A 19,340-nucleotide genomic window follows, 5' to 3' on the forward strand; every position below is an offset into this window, starting at 1 on the left:
ATGTCTAATAACAAAGCTGTATGAGCTTATTTTAATTATGTTCAACTGGATGGTTTTCATCTACACTCCTCCTGTGCAGTAAGAGGACACATCATAACCACAGAGTATTTTATTGTTCACCTACCTTCAACCAAATCATGATAAATTGATGAAAGCAAATCCAGTAACAAGGTGGGAAATAACCATCTACCTCTGCAGTGCAAGTCATGTGTATATAGTACTTTGCTTTTTCTTCCCTTCAAGGAATGCCCCAGAGACTCCAGCTGCAGACCTAGGATTTTCACAGCAGTGATGGGATTTAATGTGTGTGTATTTCATCAGTATTGTTCTGATGTATGAATTAGCTTGCTCGTTAACTGTTGGCCAGCTCATTCATTTTTCACTAAACTTTTTTTTTTCCTCCTAGGTTTATGATGAATGTGACTTGGGAAGGTAAAGATTTGTCCTTCACAGAAGATGGCTACCAGGCACACCCAAAGCTGGTGGTGATAGTGCTGAACAAGGACCGGAAGTGGGAGAAGGTGAGCATTTGTCTGCATATTAATGTACTGAAAGGCGCAAAGAGAGAATTTCAGTGCAGCTCCCTCTCCCGTGAAATACTTCTGAATTCCTAGTTTGTTGATGTCAATACACTGCTATTCTGACTGTAAATGTAAGCAAATCCCCAAAATAGATTGGTGACATGGTATGTGTTCAATTTCAGCAGAATGTTTATATTAGGCTGCATATAGGTGCAGCATATACTTTCATATGTGCATGCCACTGCCTGAAGGTAAGGGAAGGATGATCATGTGGCTAAAACGCAAAACTGGGAATCTGGGCTTATGGGTTCTACTCCTGGTTTTGTTCTGGAAATCTTGAGTGACCTTAGGTAGGTCTCTTGTGCATTAGTTTTTCCTTCTGTAAAACACAGATAACATTCCTAATAGGAATGTTGAATCTTCGTTCATTAGTGATTTGAAGTCCTTGGATGTAAGGCTCTCTGTAAGTGCACAGTATTTGCCTGATAGATAGTAGAGCTGGCTGTTGGGTGGCCGTTCCATTTTGCAACAACTTTGGAGGTTTTGAAATGTGTTTTTGTTTTGCATTGGAATGACAACAAAAGCTCTCAAACATTTTTACGAAATAGAATTGTTTTAAAACATCTGATTATTTTTGGATCAAAAAGGTCAAGTTTTCAATTCATGGGTGTCTGTCAAAAGTGGCTAGAGAAGCCACATAGGACCACAGAAACCTTCCTGTCCGAAAACTTGTCAAAATGAGTACATCTCTGCAAAATATTTCCGCTTTGATGAAACAGCATATTTAAGACAAAATATGACCAGCTCTAATAATTGTGTTAGTACTACTACGTCCTGTAGGCACGCCGGTTAATGCAGAACTAGTTGCTGACAGCCCATGTGGTTGCACAGGTGAGGCCGTTATGCCAAATAATCCACCATCTGTAGAGTCTCCCTCATACAACCAGTAAAGTTATTGCATGCAAAGTAGCTGCAAAGTAAGGGGAGTGATCTGAATATACTTCTGATATCACAATGGTCTTGGACTCTTGGCATAAAAACATAAGAACGGCCATACTGGGTCAGACCAAAGGTCCATCCAGCCCAGAATCCTGTCTACCGACAGTGGCCAATACCAGTTGCCCCAGAGGGAGTGAACTTAACAGATAATGATCAAGTGATCTCTCTCCTGCCATCCATCTCCACCCTCTGACAAACAGAGGCTAGGGATACGATTCCTTACCCAGCAATGGCATAGACACGTGCCTTGCTGTTGCTTGGGTGTCATTTGCAAAGTCTAAGTGGCTGAGAATTTAAGAATCGGACAGTAGCAGACTGCAAAACCCAGTGATGATTCAACTTGGTGATATTCTAAACAAAGAGCTGTCAACTATTCTGTTCTTATCATTTCATAGTGACTCAACAGCCATTTTAAGCTTCAGAATGACACACAGAGTGACACTCCTTGAATCTTATCATATAGATAGCAAACATGGCAATTTATAGGGTGTAAATATTTTTAAAGTGGAGTTTAGTGTTTAAAACGGCAATTTAGCATCTAGGACTAAATTTTTTCTGTCATATAACCACCATCTACTGCCATTAACATCAGAATTGGGTTCTTATTGTATAATAGTCTTGAATGTTTTAGTTTCCTCCCCTTTTAATATACTATTTCACAAACACTTTTTCAGTCCAGGCTTCTTTATTTTCTCATGTCCTAACTGACTTTTTAAATTATATCCTATCAAATAAGTCCCAATGATACATGACTTCCAGCTTTCGAAATCTTAACAAATCTGAAATCACCTAATGTGGTGATCTAAGAGTGGGCACTAACATTTTATACATTCAGTTAAGATAAGAAAATTGTCTTTTGTGACCTACAGCAGGAAGTATACTCCACTATGATAATCTGCTCTCTCCGTATGGGCAGTATTACCATTAATATCGGTGACACAAATCTGTCATTTTGTCATCACTAGGAGTTCTGTATGCATTGGAAGAGCAGAATATTGGTCAAGATATGCCATGTGGATCAGAGAATTTTTTGGAGACTGCTCTGCAATTTCTTCCGAGTTCACTAATTAAACTGAGCTCACACTGGAGGAGTGAATGAACCCCACAATCTTTCCTAAATTTGGATGGGTTTGAAAATCCAAACACAATCTAAAAACCCCTTCGCATTTTTATTAATTTGAATAATTTCATGTTTTAAAGTTTTTTGACTGCTAATTAAAATGTCATGTCCTGCTCTCCCTACCAGCAATAATAATAATAATTAATAATAATATTAATAATAATCTGCCTGGCAGTAAAGCTATAAATGGTCAATATTTGTTTCAAAATATTTTTTATTAAAAAACATTGTGTTAAATTCCTTTCGAGTGTTAATCTTAATTCTTTCAAAGTTTGGCTAGAGATTCTGAATCGTGACTGCAGCTAGAATGCATTTAATTATACTGAGAGCTAAGCTGTTATTGGTGCATGTAAACCTCCATGTCCAGGGAATGTGCTCCATGGAAAAAAATCCACTGTAGTTAGTAAGTAATTCTGTTTTCTTTGATAAATGCTAATGCTGTACACTGTGATGATCTAGAACATAAATAAATATATTATGAGACTGATCCTACAAATCTTCACTCTTATAGTATTCCCATTGAAAGTGCATTTATTGAGGGCCAGATTCTGTCAATCTTATGCACACATTTGAAAAGAGTGGGATTATTAATCAAGTTAATTGTGAGTAACATGCCATAACCTGGAACTGAGAAAATGCCTGCTGTATCAGGACCTGGGAAAAATAGGCAGAGGTATGACAGATGTATTTTAAATTCTTAATGCTTGATCATGCATTGCTTGGGAAACCAAAGCTCCCATTGAAATCCATAAAGTCACGTGACATCCACATCTGGGGTACACACAGAATGTAGGATTGGGGCTCTAGTTTGCCTAAATGTTGCTGAATCAGTTTCCGAGCTGAATTTGTATGATCAAGAATGAGTTACTGTAGTCTCAGTAAACATGATAGCCATGCAGAGAGGGTTTACCATATCACATGATGTATTTCTTTACATTCATTGACATGAATTAAATTATTAACCCTGCAGTGTGAACTAAACATGTAAATCTGAATATTTTGAGGAACATTCTGCTCATTAACCATCACTAAAAACTTAAATGTTATTTTTAAATATGCACTAGTCTAGCTATTATATATTATCTGTGGAAAAATCACTTTGATAACTACACACTGTGAGGTCAGTATTTGTATGAGACAGCTCAAGGGGAAAGTGGTTTAAGACATAGCCAGTGATCCTCATAGTATCATAATTTCATACACTTTATATAGTTAAATTTGTCTTAAGGGACCACCAAAGCAAGTGGTTTGATAGAGTTTTGAAAACTGAACTAGTAACTGCTTAGGGAAACTTACCAGGGGACAGATCATGTCCAAACTCCTGGATGTGAACACTCTCCAGACTTCAAAGAAATACTTGGGTCTATTTCAACAAGTGACCACCATATGAGAGTGGGGAGGACTTGAGTATAGGCTCTGCTACATGTAACCAGACATGTTTTGAAGCATTATAGTTCCATTGTGCAGCTTCAGACAAGGTATGAGAATTCGTGAATTTCAACTTGGAGACATGAGAAGGTATTAACCTAACCGTTTATGCAAATCTTAATCATCTCTGCTGTACCCACTGCAACTCTGTGGCAGCCTGGGAGCAGACACTGCATGCAAATAAGGCTCACCTTGGTTTAAAAATAAAAGAGGGAATTTGTGGACATCTGGGTACCTAGTGGGAATGGGGGAGGTAGCCAAGTATTTTGCTGCCACCTTCTTGTGGAGGACATCCAGTGCATGTCCTCTGTATGGAAGGGATATGACTATGGGGTAAATTGGACTGGAAAAGAATTTTGAAAGAAAGAACTCCTAAATCTTGTCAGTGTGGAGCAGACCCCTGTTCTTTTCCTGGTCTTCTTAAGGGAGCTGAGGAAGGGGGTTTGGGTCTCCTATGTCTGGACCAATGGGAAGCTTACCCCCTCTTCCCTGCATTGTACAATTTGTTGCTGGGTACTCCCACATATTATAAGTGAATGAAGTTGTGGCCTAATTAAACCACATACATGACCTCCAGTCTTTCTTCTGGTATGGATAGACAATGCTCCATGTGCCTTCCTAGCGTTTCCTTCACATACCATACACCTCAGTTGTTTCCTTCACGAGTAGGAACAAACTGAGTGTGGACACTTAGATCTGTACAGTGTCATTTTCTCTAATTTTATCACAAGTTTATCTAATGTTTCCCCTCTTCTTGCTCTAGTAGGAGTCTGACAGAAAGTCTGACACCTTTCAAACAGTGTAAATATATTATTAAACTTAGAGCCAACATCTTCCTTTTGTTGGTTTCCTGATGGACACAATTTTACTTCAACTGGCAGCGTTTCAATAGGTTGTATCACAGTTCTGTTTCAGTGGGATTTTACAAATCCTAGTATCTAATTATGTGGGTCATTCACGCAAAATACTGATAGTACAACAATCCAGTAGTCCTTTTAGTATAGCAAATGTACATACAAATTGCAGTATAGTTCCTTTATAATGTGAGTAACGAAGAGTAATTGCTTCTGTTTAATGTGAAGTGCTTTTATCTAATTTTCTCCTTCAGGTACAAGTTTTAATATGAAACCCCTTGATTCAGTTTCCCTTTGCTCATAGTATAATAATCTTTTTGTACTTGATTATAACTTCCATAACATTTCTCTTTCGGGACTAAAAATACCTATGCTGGATTTAGCTGCAAGGTTTAAATGCGCAGAAAATCCATTCAGCCATAGCTGAGTTGTTACAGGCTGAAAAAAGGTACATGCTCTCACTGTAAAAATAATAAAAGAATCACTTTCCCTCTATAAATGACTCAGACATGCAAACTTTGAAACTTACACAAAGTGTATAAATAGTGTTAGGGGGAGAGGGAGAGGGGAGGGAGTGGGTAGTCCACAGCCAAGTTTGAAAAACGTTGCTTGAATGAATAATAGTTATGAAAATCACTTCTAGGAATGTTAAGTAGGCATCCACCAAGATGTCATGATAGATCCTAAAGAGGCTCCACAAGTATGTATTCTCCTTCCCATTCTTGCTGGGCACAGGGACTGTTGTTCTGAGGCAAGACCGTTTACATGGAGTGTGTAATGTGTGTGCTTCATTGAAATGGTCTACCTGGATAAAAATGCAAGCATAAGCAACACCACCCCTAGCTCTAATACAGTGTGATGTGCTGCTGCCCTGTTAAACTAGCCCTGCAGAAATCGTTCCACTGCCAAACAGTAGCATCTGTTCACCTCAATAAGGTATCATCCTTTCCTGTTCAGTTGACCTCATGGAGATGTGGACTTCAAAGGTTTTTGGGGCTATTTAAATATAAACATTTTAAGCATGAATCACATAGCCTCTTTTTTTTTTAAAGCCAAGGAAATTAAATGCAAAAAACATATCAATCTGATATTAAAGTATAGTAAAAATAGATAAAAAATATCAAATGCAAAATTAAGTTCCTAGAGAAAAATTAATTCAGCTACTTTGCACATCCTATACTAAACCTTACTTCATGGTGAACATTTAATAGCAAAAGCAGGAACATATTACACTTAAGAGTATATTACATATATAAAGGTGAGCACAGGATAAAAACATTTTTTGTGCTTTATTACTATTCTGTGATGTGTAAAGATAAACACATAGCCTTATTTGTTAGAAACATTTTTCCTGCTTGCTATTTTTTCTTTATAAAATTAGCTACAATATCCTCAAATCCTTTTCTTTCTGAAGAACCCCAGTCTGTAGAGTAATGTCAAATGGTGCTATAAACTGAGAGTGAGACTTACCATTCCCTTGCTCCTAGATTGGAGGGAGGAAGTAGTAGAGGTCAGGTTATAGCTTTGTATATCACATCACTGTTCATGCCTGTCCTCCTACACAGAAAGGGAAGTGAGCATCTGATATCTCATATTTCTAGGGCAAGTGGGAAAAGAGAAATAAGACTTTTTAAAAATGTATAATAAATTAGTGAGATGTAAAAAACATTTTTTGCTTTACTCCTGCTTCTTGTAAAAATGTTTGTAGAAAATATTATATTGTAGGTACAACACAGCTGAGTCTGTTCCAAATCTCATGTTGCTATAGGAACCTTCACTTCCACATGTCCAAACTTATTAAAATTCCAACTGTGCATTAATATTGCATTTACTGTATGTGGTCAAGGGCTTGATTTTGCACTTTGATTAACTTACAGAAGGAGGAGTCAGCCCTGATGTGCAAGACATGATGTGCATATCAGAAAAATAGGGGGCTTGTGGTGGGCGAATCCCCTGTCCTAGATAAGAGAACTAAGTTCTCCATGGAGTGTTCCGTCTGGCAAAAAAAATCTCCTGTTTCATATAGCCAATAGAAGAAGTGTAGCATGTACAGCATTACAAGTGAAGCAACACTGTCCATGTTTAGAACTGAAAAACAGAACACTGGTTCAGATTTTGGAAAGCTTTTTGCTGTCAAATTACCGTGATGTTGAAAAATCACTGAGGTAATATAGTACCGAGTATAATTTCTCAGGAAATCATCGCATCCAAAGTAGATGAAGTGAAGCTGCGATTTTGTTGGCAATTCAGATCACACCATGGTACTTTCAATAAAAAATATGGGGAGCCCATATACCTTTTAACTAGAACAATTGAAATAACTGGGAACCAAATGTCCATTTGTTTACATATTCTTCACGTGAAATATACAATGGAACCTTCTTATAGGCAACTCTGTCATGGGGCTAATATGTTCTAACTTGATGTTAAACAGGACTTTACACCTAGAGTAGATGTAGCAACACACTTTCTTGGCTACCTTTGTTGCAAAGTCCTGTTTAAAGTCATGTTATTTAAAATGCAAACACAACATATTTCTAGATGTGTTCATACATAAAACTGTATTCAGAACAGAGTTAAAGTCCAGAATTGCATCTCTGCTTTTCAGTGAACCACTTGGCTTTTTTTTTTTTATAGTTTTTATTATAATGAAATTTCACTTCATTGTATCGGTGTTGCACTTAGCTAATTTCCTTGGAATGCATCAGTTATTACCAAGCAGTTGTTAAATTCTGTGTTCCAAAAGAATAATCACCATTCTTCTCCTCCTCCCTGGCTGAAAAATAGGGGAAGAGTTGTAACTATTGTGGAGGAGTGGTGAAGAATGCCGGACTCCTATTTTTATAGCAGCTGGTCCCAGTGGAAGAATACAGGAGCAGGGGCATTTGTGCTGGAGCTGTTTCCCACTGGGAGTGAAGGCATGGCCATCCAGAGGCTACTTCAGCTGCCAAGGTTGTCACTATAACCCACTGGTGTGCGTGTGTTACAGGTCCCCTTCTGGGCCAATCCACAGAGGATATTAATTGTCACAACCCCAGTGTATAGATTCTCTTGGCACTTTAGCTCAAGCTGTAGCAGCTCATGCTTTTAGTTTTGGAAGGTCCCTGATTCGGTCCCTGATTCGGTCCCTACGCATCAGCCAAGAGGGCAGCTGTCAAACCATCAATCTGGAGGTGAAGAGAGGGGGTCATTGACCTGAGTAGTACTCTCCGATTATAGTGAAATGCTAAACCTGCATTATTAGAGAGTTCCCAGTGTACATACCATAGGCTTATATTTAACCTAGTACTTCTCAGGCTTATTTGAAAACTTGCACTAAACAAAGCTATGCTGCACTAGACTAGCTGGATAAAATCCTAATCTCAGCACAGGAGCTGAAAGAACTATGCTGTGCACTGGGACTTTTCTCCACAAACTAAGGAGCAGCGGGAAAACCACTCAGGACTGCAATAGCCTGTGTGACTGCTCTGCTGCTGTCTGTCTATAATCTAGGTGTATGTATACACACACCTCACTTATTACTCTAGTGCCTGAGGGCCATAGTATCTGGGCTTTCCTGTCCACAAAGGAGTGGGATGAGGAATAAGGGGTAGAGCTGCATCGTCTCCCTTGTGAGGCTTTCAACCCAGTTTTGAATGTCAGAGGTTCCAGTGTTTCTTGAACTTCTTCAAGACCTTCAGGTGACTATCTAGAATTAATGTTTCCTGTTATTAACACATATACGTATTAATTGTAGCATGCTGTATCTTAAAGTAATTGAGGAAACTGGGATCTAGATAAAAGTGTCATGCAAGAGGACCTTCAAAAATATAAAGTGATTGCAGTATTCTGTATTCTGCCATGCATCATATTTTGCAATGGAAGGGGTATGGCAAATGCTTTTTTTCCTAAGAAGAGGAGTTTTCTCTCATGCTTTTCTCTGCAGTGAGACAAGATGGGTGAGGCAGTATCTTTTATTGGATCAACTTCTGTTGGTGGAAGGTGTAAGTTATACACAGAGCTCTTCTTCAGTCTTGGGAAGGAAATCAGAATAAGTTAAATACAAGTTGGGGCAGATTGTTAAGCATAAGGGGTAATGCATGTTGTAGGAGGCCATCGAAATGGAGTGGGCAATAAGGGTTAGATTGTTAGGCAATAGGAGTTTGAAGTGGGCCATTAAGGGTTAGCTGGCAGGTGTGTGTTACAAATTGTCGTAATGAGCCAAAAAACCAGTGTCCCTGTTGAGTCTATGATATGTGGTGTCTAACATCATGAATTTAAGTTCCCAGGCTTGCCTTCTGAAGGTGCATGCAGGGTTCCTTTGAGGATGAGTATTGTAAGATCAGATATGGAATGATCACTTTTTGGAAAGTGTTCATCCACAGGTGATATGGGGTCTTTGTCCTTTATCATTTTTCTGTGAGTTCATTTGTGAGCTTAGTGATTGGCTGGAGTCACCCACATAGTTGTTGGGCACTTTTGATGCACTGGATAAGGTATACCACACGTTGTGATACGCATGTGCAGGACCCCTGAATTTTGAAAGGTTTGTTTTTAGTGGTAGTTTTCTGCCATTGTCTGTTGTTACTAAACTGACACGCTTAATTGATCAAATCTTGTAGTTTCCAGATATTGACCTAAAACTAAGATGAAGTATTCCCAAAGAATAGTTGGAGAAGTCCACTAGAACAAAGGAAACAGCTAGTTTTCCTACAAAAAGTGTATGTCAGGCCATATGTTTGCTTGGTATTAATTTCTTGATATGAGTAAGATACTCCAAGTTTGTACATCTTCATCACACCTGTTGGTATTTCAGAGAAAAAGAAAGCATGTGCTCTATTATAGATTGCAATTGAAATGTGTTCTGAAAGGGACTGTGCCTGTTTGAACAGTAATGAGAGCAGATGTAGCTATTCATCTCATTCTGTCACTTTGTTACAAAAGGATTATAATAATAGTCTTGTAATTTAGCAAGCATATGATATTCTGAATTATACGAATGCAAAGTATTGCAATGATGCTTTTGCATTAGTTAGCTGCCCTGTCATAGTGCTATTTGTTGTGTAGCATCCACTCTTTCATGTATAATCTTTGTCAAATATTTATTAACATACTGTTCCTTTGATTACTTATGTTCGAATATCCTGAAAAGTTTTAGAACCATAAATATAATCGGACAGTTCATAGTACCTCACATAGATTGCAAAAACCTTTGAATGGAATCCTATTGTTAAGATGCTTTATTCCCCCCACAACATCAAGGTATCCATTTCAATGATAATATTGACTTTCTACTGGTTGCACCTTTATATCTGATTATTCCTTTCAGAAATTGTTTGGTGTATGTGGCATATATTTTTCTTTACTTCCCTGCAATTATTCTGGTCTGCAGCCAGGATATTACTAGTTACAGTGACTTGATTTATCTATTTTCTATAATGTACAGTAATGAGCTATTCTGTATGTTACGTTTTGAGAGTTTAGTTGTTTTTGTCTAAATATGTTACATAAAGATTAACAATTTATCATCACCTTCTTTGACTATTGCCAATTGTAGTTGGCAGAAAATGTACATGTAAAAAGATGTTATCAGAAAATGTTTTTTCCAGCCAGTTCACTGGGTTACTTTGGTAAAGACTGAATGCAGAGAGGCTCTAATAACTAATATTTCTATCTGACATCAAACCAGCTCCTGCATTCTCAGCTGTGTTGTGTATTTTCACCTGTGTCGTGGAGAGATTAAACCAAAACAAAGGGAAAACTTCCCAAATCCAGGTGAAGATGCAAGACATGGCTGCAAGAATGTAGGAACTTTTAAGTATATTTGTGTGTGTGTGTGTGTGTGCCTACAAATGTATACTGTATGCGTGTATTATGGAAGCAGTGGTCGCAGTTTCATAGTTAAAACTGTGTTGAGTTTTATACTTAAAACAGAGATTCAAAACCTTTGTATATGGAAGTGTGTGTGTGTGTGTGAGAGTGAGAGAGAGAGAAACACACACACACAGAGTGTCTGTTTTGGGAAACTACAGTATCCCTGTACTGTGTATTACCCTAAATTACAGGCTCCACCTCAATGAAGTTTCTATATACACACATATGGTCCCATCACTGTGATGTCTGCTCACAGTAATCTTACTCCCACTTATAATTTCTCTGTTGACTTTAATTGGATTCTTAGGGATCTTTAAACAGACTCTCTCTTTCCAGACACAAACATTTCTATGCCCTTTGCCCTCTAAGCAGACTATTCTCTTTTCTATAGATGTATTTGCTGTAGACTGTAACTACATGTAGCTAATTGGATTTAGGGATGGAGCATAAATCAAATTTTTCAGACCTGTCTCTGAACTATTCAATAGCTCCATCTTCCAGGTTACATAATGCAGAGTTCCAAAGGGTCCTTCTATAGTGCATTTACTGCTCAATTAAATGGATGTCACTCGAAAAAAAAAAAATCACATTACCACAATGGGAAAAGAGATTTTAAAAGGAATAGTAGAGAAAAATTACTTGATTCTTCCCATGTTGAACACTAGCCCAGAAGTGCTTGTGTTATGAGACATGAAATATGGTGCCTTCAGCAGGCTGTCTAGAAAATGGATACCTGTAACTAAGGAAAATAGTTAAACCCATGCACTTCGTGGACATAATCAGAAAGGATATATCACCAGCAGTGTATAAAAAAGTGCAAATTACATCCAACTACATTATAGGTAGGCTTAAAAGGATTTGATTTTTATTGATAAATATCGGTAACTGTTAATTTCATGACACACAGACAAAAATATCTCCATCAATAATAATCAAAATGTACATATAGGCAAGGGAAGAAAAATGCTGCTTGAGAACTTTTTAAAGCTTATGGCAACAAGTAGCAATGCTCACTATTTCTGTTTAGTACTTCCATTTATGTATTTGACAATATTTTGCATAGCCTACATTTTGGCAGTTGTTATGGCTTATTCATGCCCAGCAGGATGTACACTGGCAGAGAACAAATGGCACTGAACACAAAGATTTGTGTTAAGACTTCAGAATGTTGGATCTTCTGTTGGAATACCTTTTAATATTCCTATTAAGAATTAATGGTAACAGTTCTTCTTGATGGTGATAACCAAGAATTTACATGGTCTCCTTATTAGTGCTGTACTAAGTGATGTAAGAGGCTTACTGACAGCTGAAGCGGTACTTGTCAGACTCACAGGGTCCTCACATAGGAGTTGTCTGTTGTGCTTGTAGGCCAGTGTGGTTAACTGTGAATGGAAGCTGAAATAGCTGGGATGGAGAATGGAGAAAAGAGGAAATAGCTACAGAGCAGCTGAGAGTGGAGAATAGAGAATGTCCTATGACTAAACCCATATGTCTTGAACCAAAGATAAGTGAAGAACAACTCAGCTGGACTCTTTCCTGTAGTGCACAGTCTGATTAGTAGAAACAGTCTCCTCTTGTTCCTATAATTGATCACAGTGATGAGCAGACTGAACTAAACCAAAGTCCTGGAACTGAACAGCACAGCTTTCTCCTCTCCCTGTAAGGAATTGAATCAAAGCCTTGTTGCAGTGCTCCTTATTGTAGGGCCAGATTTCTATTGCGATGCTTTGTGCTTCTGAAACCAATCCTAATGGCAAATTTGTCATACTACAAATGCCTCTGCAATAGATTGGCTCTGGGCTCACCTTCATGGGCTTTTGACTGTAAGCCCATGTGCTTCTAGACACATGGAGTGTGTTCTCCTGGCAAGGAAGTAAATCCTTTCACAATTCAGCAGAAATGAAGCTGAAACTATTGTCAGGCCCTAATCTCTCCTGGCCTTAAGTGTGGAAAGGGGAGTGAAGAATGTCCCTGCTGGTTGTCTTCTTTTCCCCTTTGTCGTCTTGAGAGGAGACAGTCTCTGAAAGTGCCCTTTGATAAACTAGCAACATCCCGCATGCTCTGCTCTCCGTTTTTGTTGAGGGAGGAATAGAGGAACCCTGCAACCCTTCACTAGGGATGAGGGAGAGGCATTTAAGGATTAGGCTATCTGGTGGAGGAAGACCTGGTAGCTGCGGTGGCAGGCTATAAATTTGTGTTCATGTGTCTTGATTAGAATCCCCTCTTAGCAGGTCTTACAGCAGAGCGCTTCCATTGCCTTTCATATTGCTGAGCATGCAGCATCTCATTCACTCATTGACTAGAATTATATGTGTGAAAACATTCTATCATTTTCTTTCGTGCAATTGCTCCCTTTCTTATATTAAAAAGGGTGATTTTTTCTGGAGATTTCTTTAGATGTTGGTTTAAAAATCATATACCATCCTCTGAAATGAGCCCTAAGTACTCTGATATTTATACTTACTTATAAAATACACTTAATTTTGCATCTTGATATTTTATCCTACAATACTAAACCATTATTCATCCACCAATACAGGTTAGTATTTTGCATTGAATAGTATCTCCATGGATTTGCTACCTTCACTGTGCAGTTTATTATGCAGAGCCTTTCTCCTGGTTAGATGTTTAACTCAGATAATTCTTGGAGCATATTTTTTTTCCAATTTAAATTCTAATGGTGCTGGAATTAGTCTGTGGAAAGAGAGAAAATTGTTATAGCACCTTAGTGATTTATTTTCTTCTTAAAAGGCCCTTTGGCAAATATATGCTAATTAAGATCAACAAACTTGTAAGAAATATACTGGTAATACATGCGCCTTTCCCCATGTTTTAGATTGATAGCTAAAATGCCTATTTTCATCAGAATATATTATGTTTGTGCATACAAACGGCACTCTATAAAATGTTAGCTTTCCCATTGCATTGATATAGATCTAGTTAAGCTACATTTTAAACCAGCAGAACATGTTTCTTGACCCAATATATTTCCAGAGGTTCTTGATGGAAGACTACTACCAATGTACATTCATCTCCCCCCAAGCACTGCACTCCTACTGCTACACTATTGAAAAGCTTTGAAGTTAATTCATTCATAGCTGAGAGAGATCATCCCCTGCTTTTGAGGTTCTACATCCAAATGTATTACATATCAAATGTAGTTTAGCTCTCAGAGAATATAAATTAAAATAATGTTGCATCAGAATAAACAGGGTCAGTGTAGTGTACCTTTGTCAGTGATATCAATATACATCAATCAAATTGATTTTTTGTGTGTGTCTTTTTAAAAGACTAACCCAATTCAGCTCAACAGCAGATTTTCGGACTTGATTGGAGGGTGAAGTTTCAAACTCCTGTTAAATCAGTGGGTTTCATATTGTTAAAAATCAGGCATAATCAGGTGTTGAGAATTGAACAAAAAATCAAGTCTGTGCATTATCGCATTGAATTGCAAACCATTATGTGTAATTGCATACAAATTGCTCAGCTTTGGCAAAATATTTCCCTGTATAGTAAATGTTCAACTATTCAATTATCTACTACCCAAGATGTGTTTGTTCAATGTCTGTAAAGTACTTAAGTCCCTCACATGAAACCTTTTAAGTGCAAAGTGTTGTTAATAATAATAATTAATAAAAATCTGATTAGAATGGCAGTCCAACACTTGCCAACAATGGCAGTTTCCCCCAATAAAAGTTTAAAATTAGTCAAAAATATGGCTTAAATATGAACAGTTTTTCCTCACTGAGTTGATTCTCAAAAAAGAGTTACAAGATCATATTTAAACCCAAATTAAAGTACATTATTCATAGATAGTAAAAACAAACAGTGGCCTCTGAGTAAAGATACTTTTAAAAATGGTCATATATTTTGAGATAGGTTTTTCAAAAAACCTAACGTCCCTAGCACTATACCTTGAAAATATCTTTTGCATATTTCAGTTAAAGTGGAATGCATCCAAGCTGGGGATCACTACTTTGCAGAGGGTAAGATCCAATACACACACAAAGCCTTAATGCCAAATTTACAAATCAGAAAGACTACTCACGGTCCATGGTATCTGCAGTTTTCCAAATATAATTGTAGCGGGTAAAATTTTATAGGCAGAGTGATTTTGGAGACTGAGTTTTATTGAAAGTCCCCATGGGACCTAAGCCTTTTGAAAATTTTGCCTAGTGTGTCCTGCTTGCTATATGTAGCCCCATATTTGCTATCAATAAGGTTAATATTATTCAATGTTTATGCTAAAGTCCAAATTAAATTGGCTTCATTGCTTTCATTAGGATAATCCATTAACTCTGCCAAGCCTTGGGTAATATAGCAGAAGCAAAAGCAGTGCTGTAATTTAATTTCTGGGCATTTATTTCTGTTTCTAAAAACTGGAACATTCTGAGCCAGTATCCCAACAGCAAACATCTTGTTAGTTTCAGGAGATATCTATTTTTTCAAAGTCTTGTAATGGACAGACCCAGAGTCTGCATTATCAGAGGGTCAGTTCTATTACTGCTTGCAGCCTTAAAGGATTAATCAGCAAGGCATTGAAAATAAAACGTATTGTCAGCTATTTAGACCAAATGAGAGTTCTTCCTTTGTGCAAACTCAAGTCTATCTTTGCAATAATCTTTAGAGAAGGGATAATATTAAAAACATATTCATCAAGCGCCAAAGGCTTGTCTTTCATATCTGGCTATATTTAGTTGTTTACATTTCTCTTATGCAATAAGATAACTAAGTGATTAGCTAATACCCTTCTGTATTATTTGAACTAGAAGCTAATGACAGAATGACTGTCTTGGTTATAAAGAGAGGTGGGTGTAACCTACAAAGTACAAAGATTTGGATATTATTTTAACATATAGGGATGTGTGGTCTAGTGGTATGAGCATAATAATAGGAGCCTGGAACTCCCCAATTATAAGACATCTCGGACACTAACTAGTCCCAGTTTTGACTTTGGTAAATCACTTGGGCCCTGATCTGGGAAAGGAGTTACATGCTTAAAGTTAAGTATGTGCTTAAGTTCCTTGCTGATGTCGGAGCCTTCACTTTTCTGCCTCAGTCCCTCAGTCTGTAAAATGAGAATATTTATCTACTGCACAAGGATGTGGTGAAGAATAAATGTTCGAAGATTTAAAATAGTATTATTTAAAACTCTCATTAGTACTATCATTCAGATTCTTATTAGCAATACTATAATTCAACTTAACATACAAAAATGCAAACCAGAAAACTTCCAAAGTTAATTTTAATATTAAATCCTTCCTACATTTTAACTAAATACTTCAATTCTGTAAAAACTAAATATGCATGCCAAATGAAAAATAAATAAATTAGAAAAAAATGTGATTTTGAAATTCAGAGCTGTGGCTGATTTACATAAATTGTGTGTTTTCATTAAAAACTTATACTGTTCAGCCATCATACTGCTCAGAAGTCTAAATATCATGTGAAGATGGGAGCTGTTCACTCATGTGTCTAGTATCTTTGACAGAGCAAATCCAGTGACTGTGCTAACCAGTTCTTAATTAGAACTAGCAATATCCAGCCCAAACATTCCTTAAGAAGGGCAACCTGCAGGCATTTTCTAATTAACATTACACATGATCTGCCATTCTCAAGTCACCAGCAAGATTTCCTCAGCATTTTTCTATCACTTCCTCTCATCATTGTCCCCTCCTGCTTCAATACAGTATAGACTGACAGCAGCTTGTTGCTGTTTGCCATGCTGGTCAGTGGAGAGCTTTCCAATAGACTCTGACTAATTCCCCGATACCACAGAGCCCAGTTGAAGTCAATGGGACCTTCTGTGTGTATAGCAGTACATCTGGATGGGTCTGTATGACTGAGACCTAGGAGTGTGTCTTACTCAAGTCCACTGATGAACAATGCTGACATACAATGGTATCGCTAACTTTCAGGTTAGTTAGTTAATAAGTTACTAGGCTGACACTGTTAGAGTAAATCCCCTTCCTCAAAGTGGCAGTTGTGATAGATACTGGGCCTAATTTTGAGGGGAGCTCAGCACCCCAGAGTTTGCACTGACTTGATCTTCAGTTGTAAGTGATCAGCACTTCTTAAAAATCAGCCACGCCCCCCCCCCCTTTTTTTTTTTTTAACTCTCCTCCTCAGGCAATAACTGTAATTGAAACATAGAACTCTAAACTATGAAACATTTTCTTTAATCCTCCTCTTTATATGAACAAATAGATTCCAGTTGGCAGCTTTTGTAATTATATTTCCACGTATGACAGAGATTCAGCAGAATCATAGGAAGAAGCAGTGGCTTGCCAAACAAGAAACCCTTTAAAATTATACAGAATGTTGTCTCTTCACGTAGCTATGTCTACAAGTGCACTGCTATATTCATGAGCAGGTAAATCCACAGAATCCCAGCCATGTCCTATTTCTATTTTTCTTACTGGTGTGATAGACAGGTGGGAGGTAGACGTAGGGTTGCCAACTTTCTACTTGTACAAAACCAAACACCCTTGCCCCAATCCTGCCCCACCTCTCCTCCGAGACCCTGCCCCTTCTCCGAGGTCCTGCCCCTGGCTCACTCCATCCCCCCTGCCGCTCGCTCTCCCCACCCTCACTTACTCGCTCATTTTCACGGGGCTGGCTCAGTGGGTTGGGGTGTAGGAGGTGATGAGGGCTCTGGCTGGGGGTGCGGGCTCTGGCATGGGCTGGGGATGAGAAGTTTGGGGTGTAGGAAGGTGCTTCAGGATGGGATCAACTGGTTCAGAGAGTGGGAGGAGGATCAGGGCTGGGGCAGGAGGTTGGGGCATGGGAGGGGTTAAGGGCTCCAACTGAGGGTGCAGGCACTGGGATGGAGCTGGGGATGAGGAGTTTGGGGTGCAGGAGGGTGATCCAGGTTGGGACCGAGGGGTTCAGAGTGCAGGAGAGGGATCAGGGGTGCAGGCTCTGGGCCGCGCTTTCCTCAGACAGCTCCCAGTAGCAGCAGCAGCATGTCCCCGCTCCGGCTCCTATGTAGAGGCACAGCAAGGCAACTCCATGTGCTGCTGCATCCACAGGCACTGCCCCCACAGCTCCCATTGGCCGCGGTTCTTAGCCAATGGGAGCTACAGAGCTGGCGCTTGGGGTGGAGGCAGAGCACAGAGCCCCATGGCTGCCCCTACATCTGTGAGCAGGAGGGGGGATATGCTGCTTCTTACAGGAGCCACAGGGAGCCTGCCTTAACACTGCTGCACTGCCGACCGGACTTTTAACGGCCCGGCCGGCAGTGCTGTCTGGAGCCGCCAGGGTCCCTTTTCGACCGGGCATTCCAGACAAAAACAGGGCACCCGGCAACCCTGGGTAGATGCTGCTACTCTGTGCAGTTTGAAATTCTGATTATTTTTATTGCAATGTTTGCCCTTCATTTGATTGAAGTTTTAATCCTTTTGGAACTCTCCCAGTACCAGCTGGCAGAGTTCATAAAATGGTTTCACCATGGGCAAAAATGTACAGAATGTCTGTGTGCTAACACACCCAAGCATGGACACCGCTGCAAATGGGATTACATGCTGTCACTCGGCAGACAATCCCTTTTTGAAATGCAGCTCTGTCATACAGATATACAGGATTATTTTCATGCACGTGAAATTGTTTTTCTCCCAATGGCCTAAATTCATGGACGGAATCACATGGGGATAGGTTGTATTTTGTCAAGTTTCAGGCCAAAACTTTCAAAGTAGGATACAGAAATCAGGCTCCAAAATCCCCTTGATTTCGAATTGGGCACCTATTAGGCTCCTTTGAAAATTTTAGCCTTAGTGTATAAGAGGCAGCCATTCTCACACTTCCTTTTAAAATTCAGCATTATTGATCTGAGTCCCTGTGCATCCCAGGAAGGCGGAAGCACAAACTGAATAGAAATTAGGCCAGGGAGAACATGTGCTTAAGTGCTGCTCTGAATGGGAATGGATTTAAGCGTGTGCTTTGCCTTAAACTCTTTGGAGGGGGTGATGGTCTCTTATACCTTTGTTTGTACAGCATTTGGCACAGTGGATCCCTGCTGGAGCCACTGGACGCTACTACAATACAATTTAATAGTATGTGGGATGGGTCGCTACAAAATTAAATATAAGTAATTTATGTCTTGAAACAGGAGAAATAAATGTTTCTAAGAGCAGTATTAACTTCTACTGCACACTCTGATCCCCATCAGTAAGGTCACAGAATGACTCATGGCCACACAGCTGAGCCAATGATTTTGCTCATGTTGGGAATGGGTCCCTTGAATTTTCTGAAGATCCTCCTTCTGCAGGATTTCCAGGCCAGGTGCCCGATTCTCCACTCGAGTCAATTAAGACGAGCTTCACTTAAGTCACTGCGGAGAAAATGGTGTAAAGCCAGAATGACAACAGGCCAGTTCTCCAAAAGGTGCATCCCAGTAGTTTTGGGGGGATTGAATGTTGTGGGTTTTGTGTTGGACGTCTGCGTGTCTGTAGCTGGGGAAATTGAATGCAAGACTGAATTTGCGTAATTCATACAAAACTGAAACTTCAGTAGCTATCAGATTGTGATCTCTATCCCTCAAATTGTCAGTTTTCAATTCGTATTGAA

General features: G+C 39.0%; 1 protein-coding gene across 1 annotated transcript in view; it reads left to right on the top strand.

Moving 5' to 3' along the window:
• Nucleotides 1–19,340, top strand: part of GRIN2A (glutamate ionotropic receptor NMDA type subunit 2A) — a 284,640-nt gene that overhangs the window by 178,580 nt on the left and 86,720 nt on the right. The window contains exon 3 of the mRNA XM_077828127.1: nucleotides 407–521. Coding sequence (XP_077684253.1) covers nucleotides 407–521 — 115 coding nt within the window. The remainder of the gene's footprint in view (nucleotides 1–406; nucleotides 522–19,340) is intronic.

Source organism: Eretmochelys imbricata, chromosome 10 (assembly GCF_965152235.1).
Source record: "Eretmochelys imbricata isolate rEreImb1 chromosome 10, rEreImb1.hap1, whole genome shotgun sequence".
Lineage (NCBI taxonomy): Eukaryota > Metazoa > Chordata > Testudines > Cheloniidae > Eretmochelys > Eretmochelys imbricata.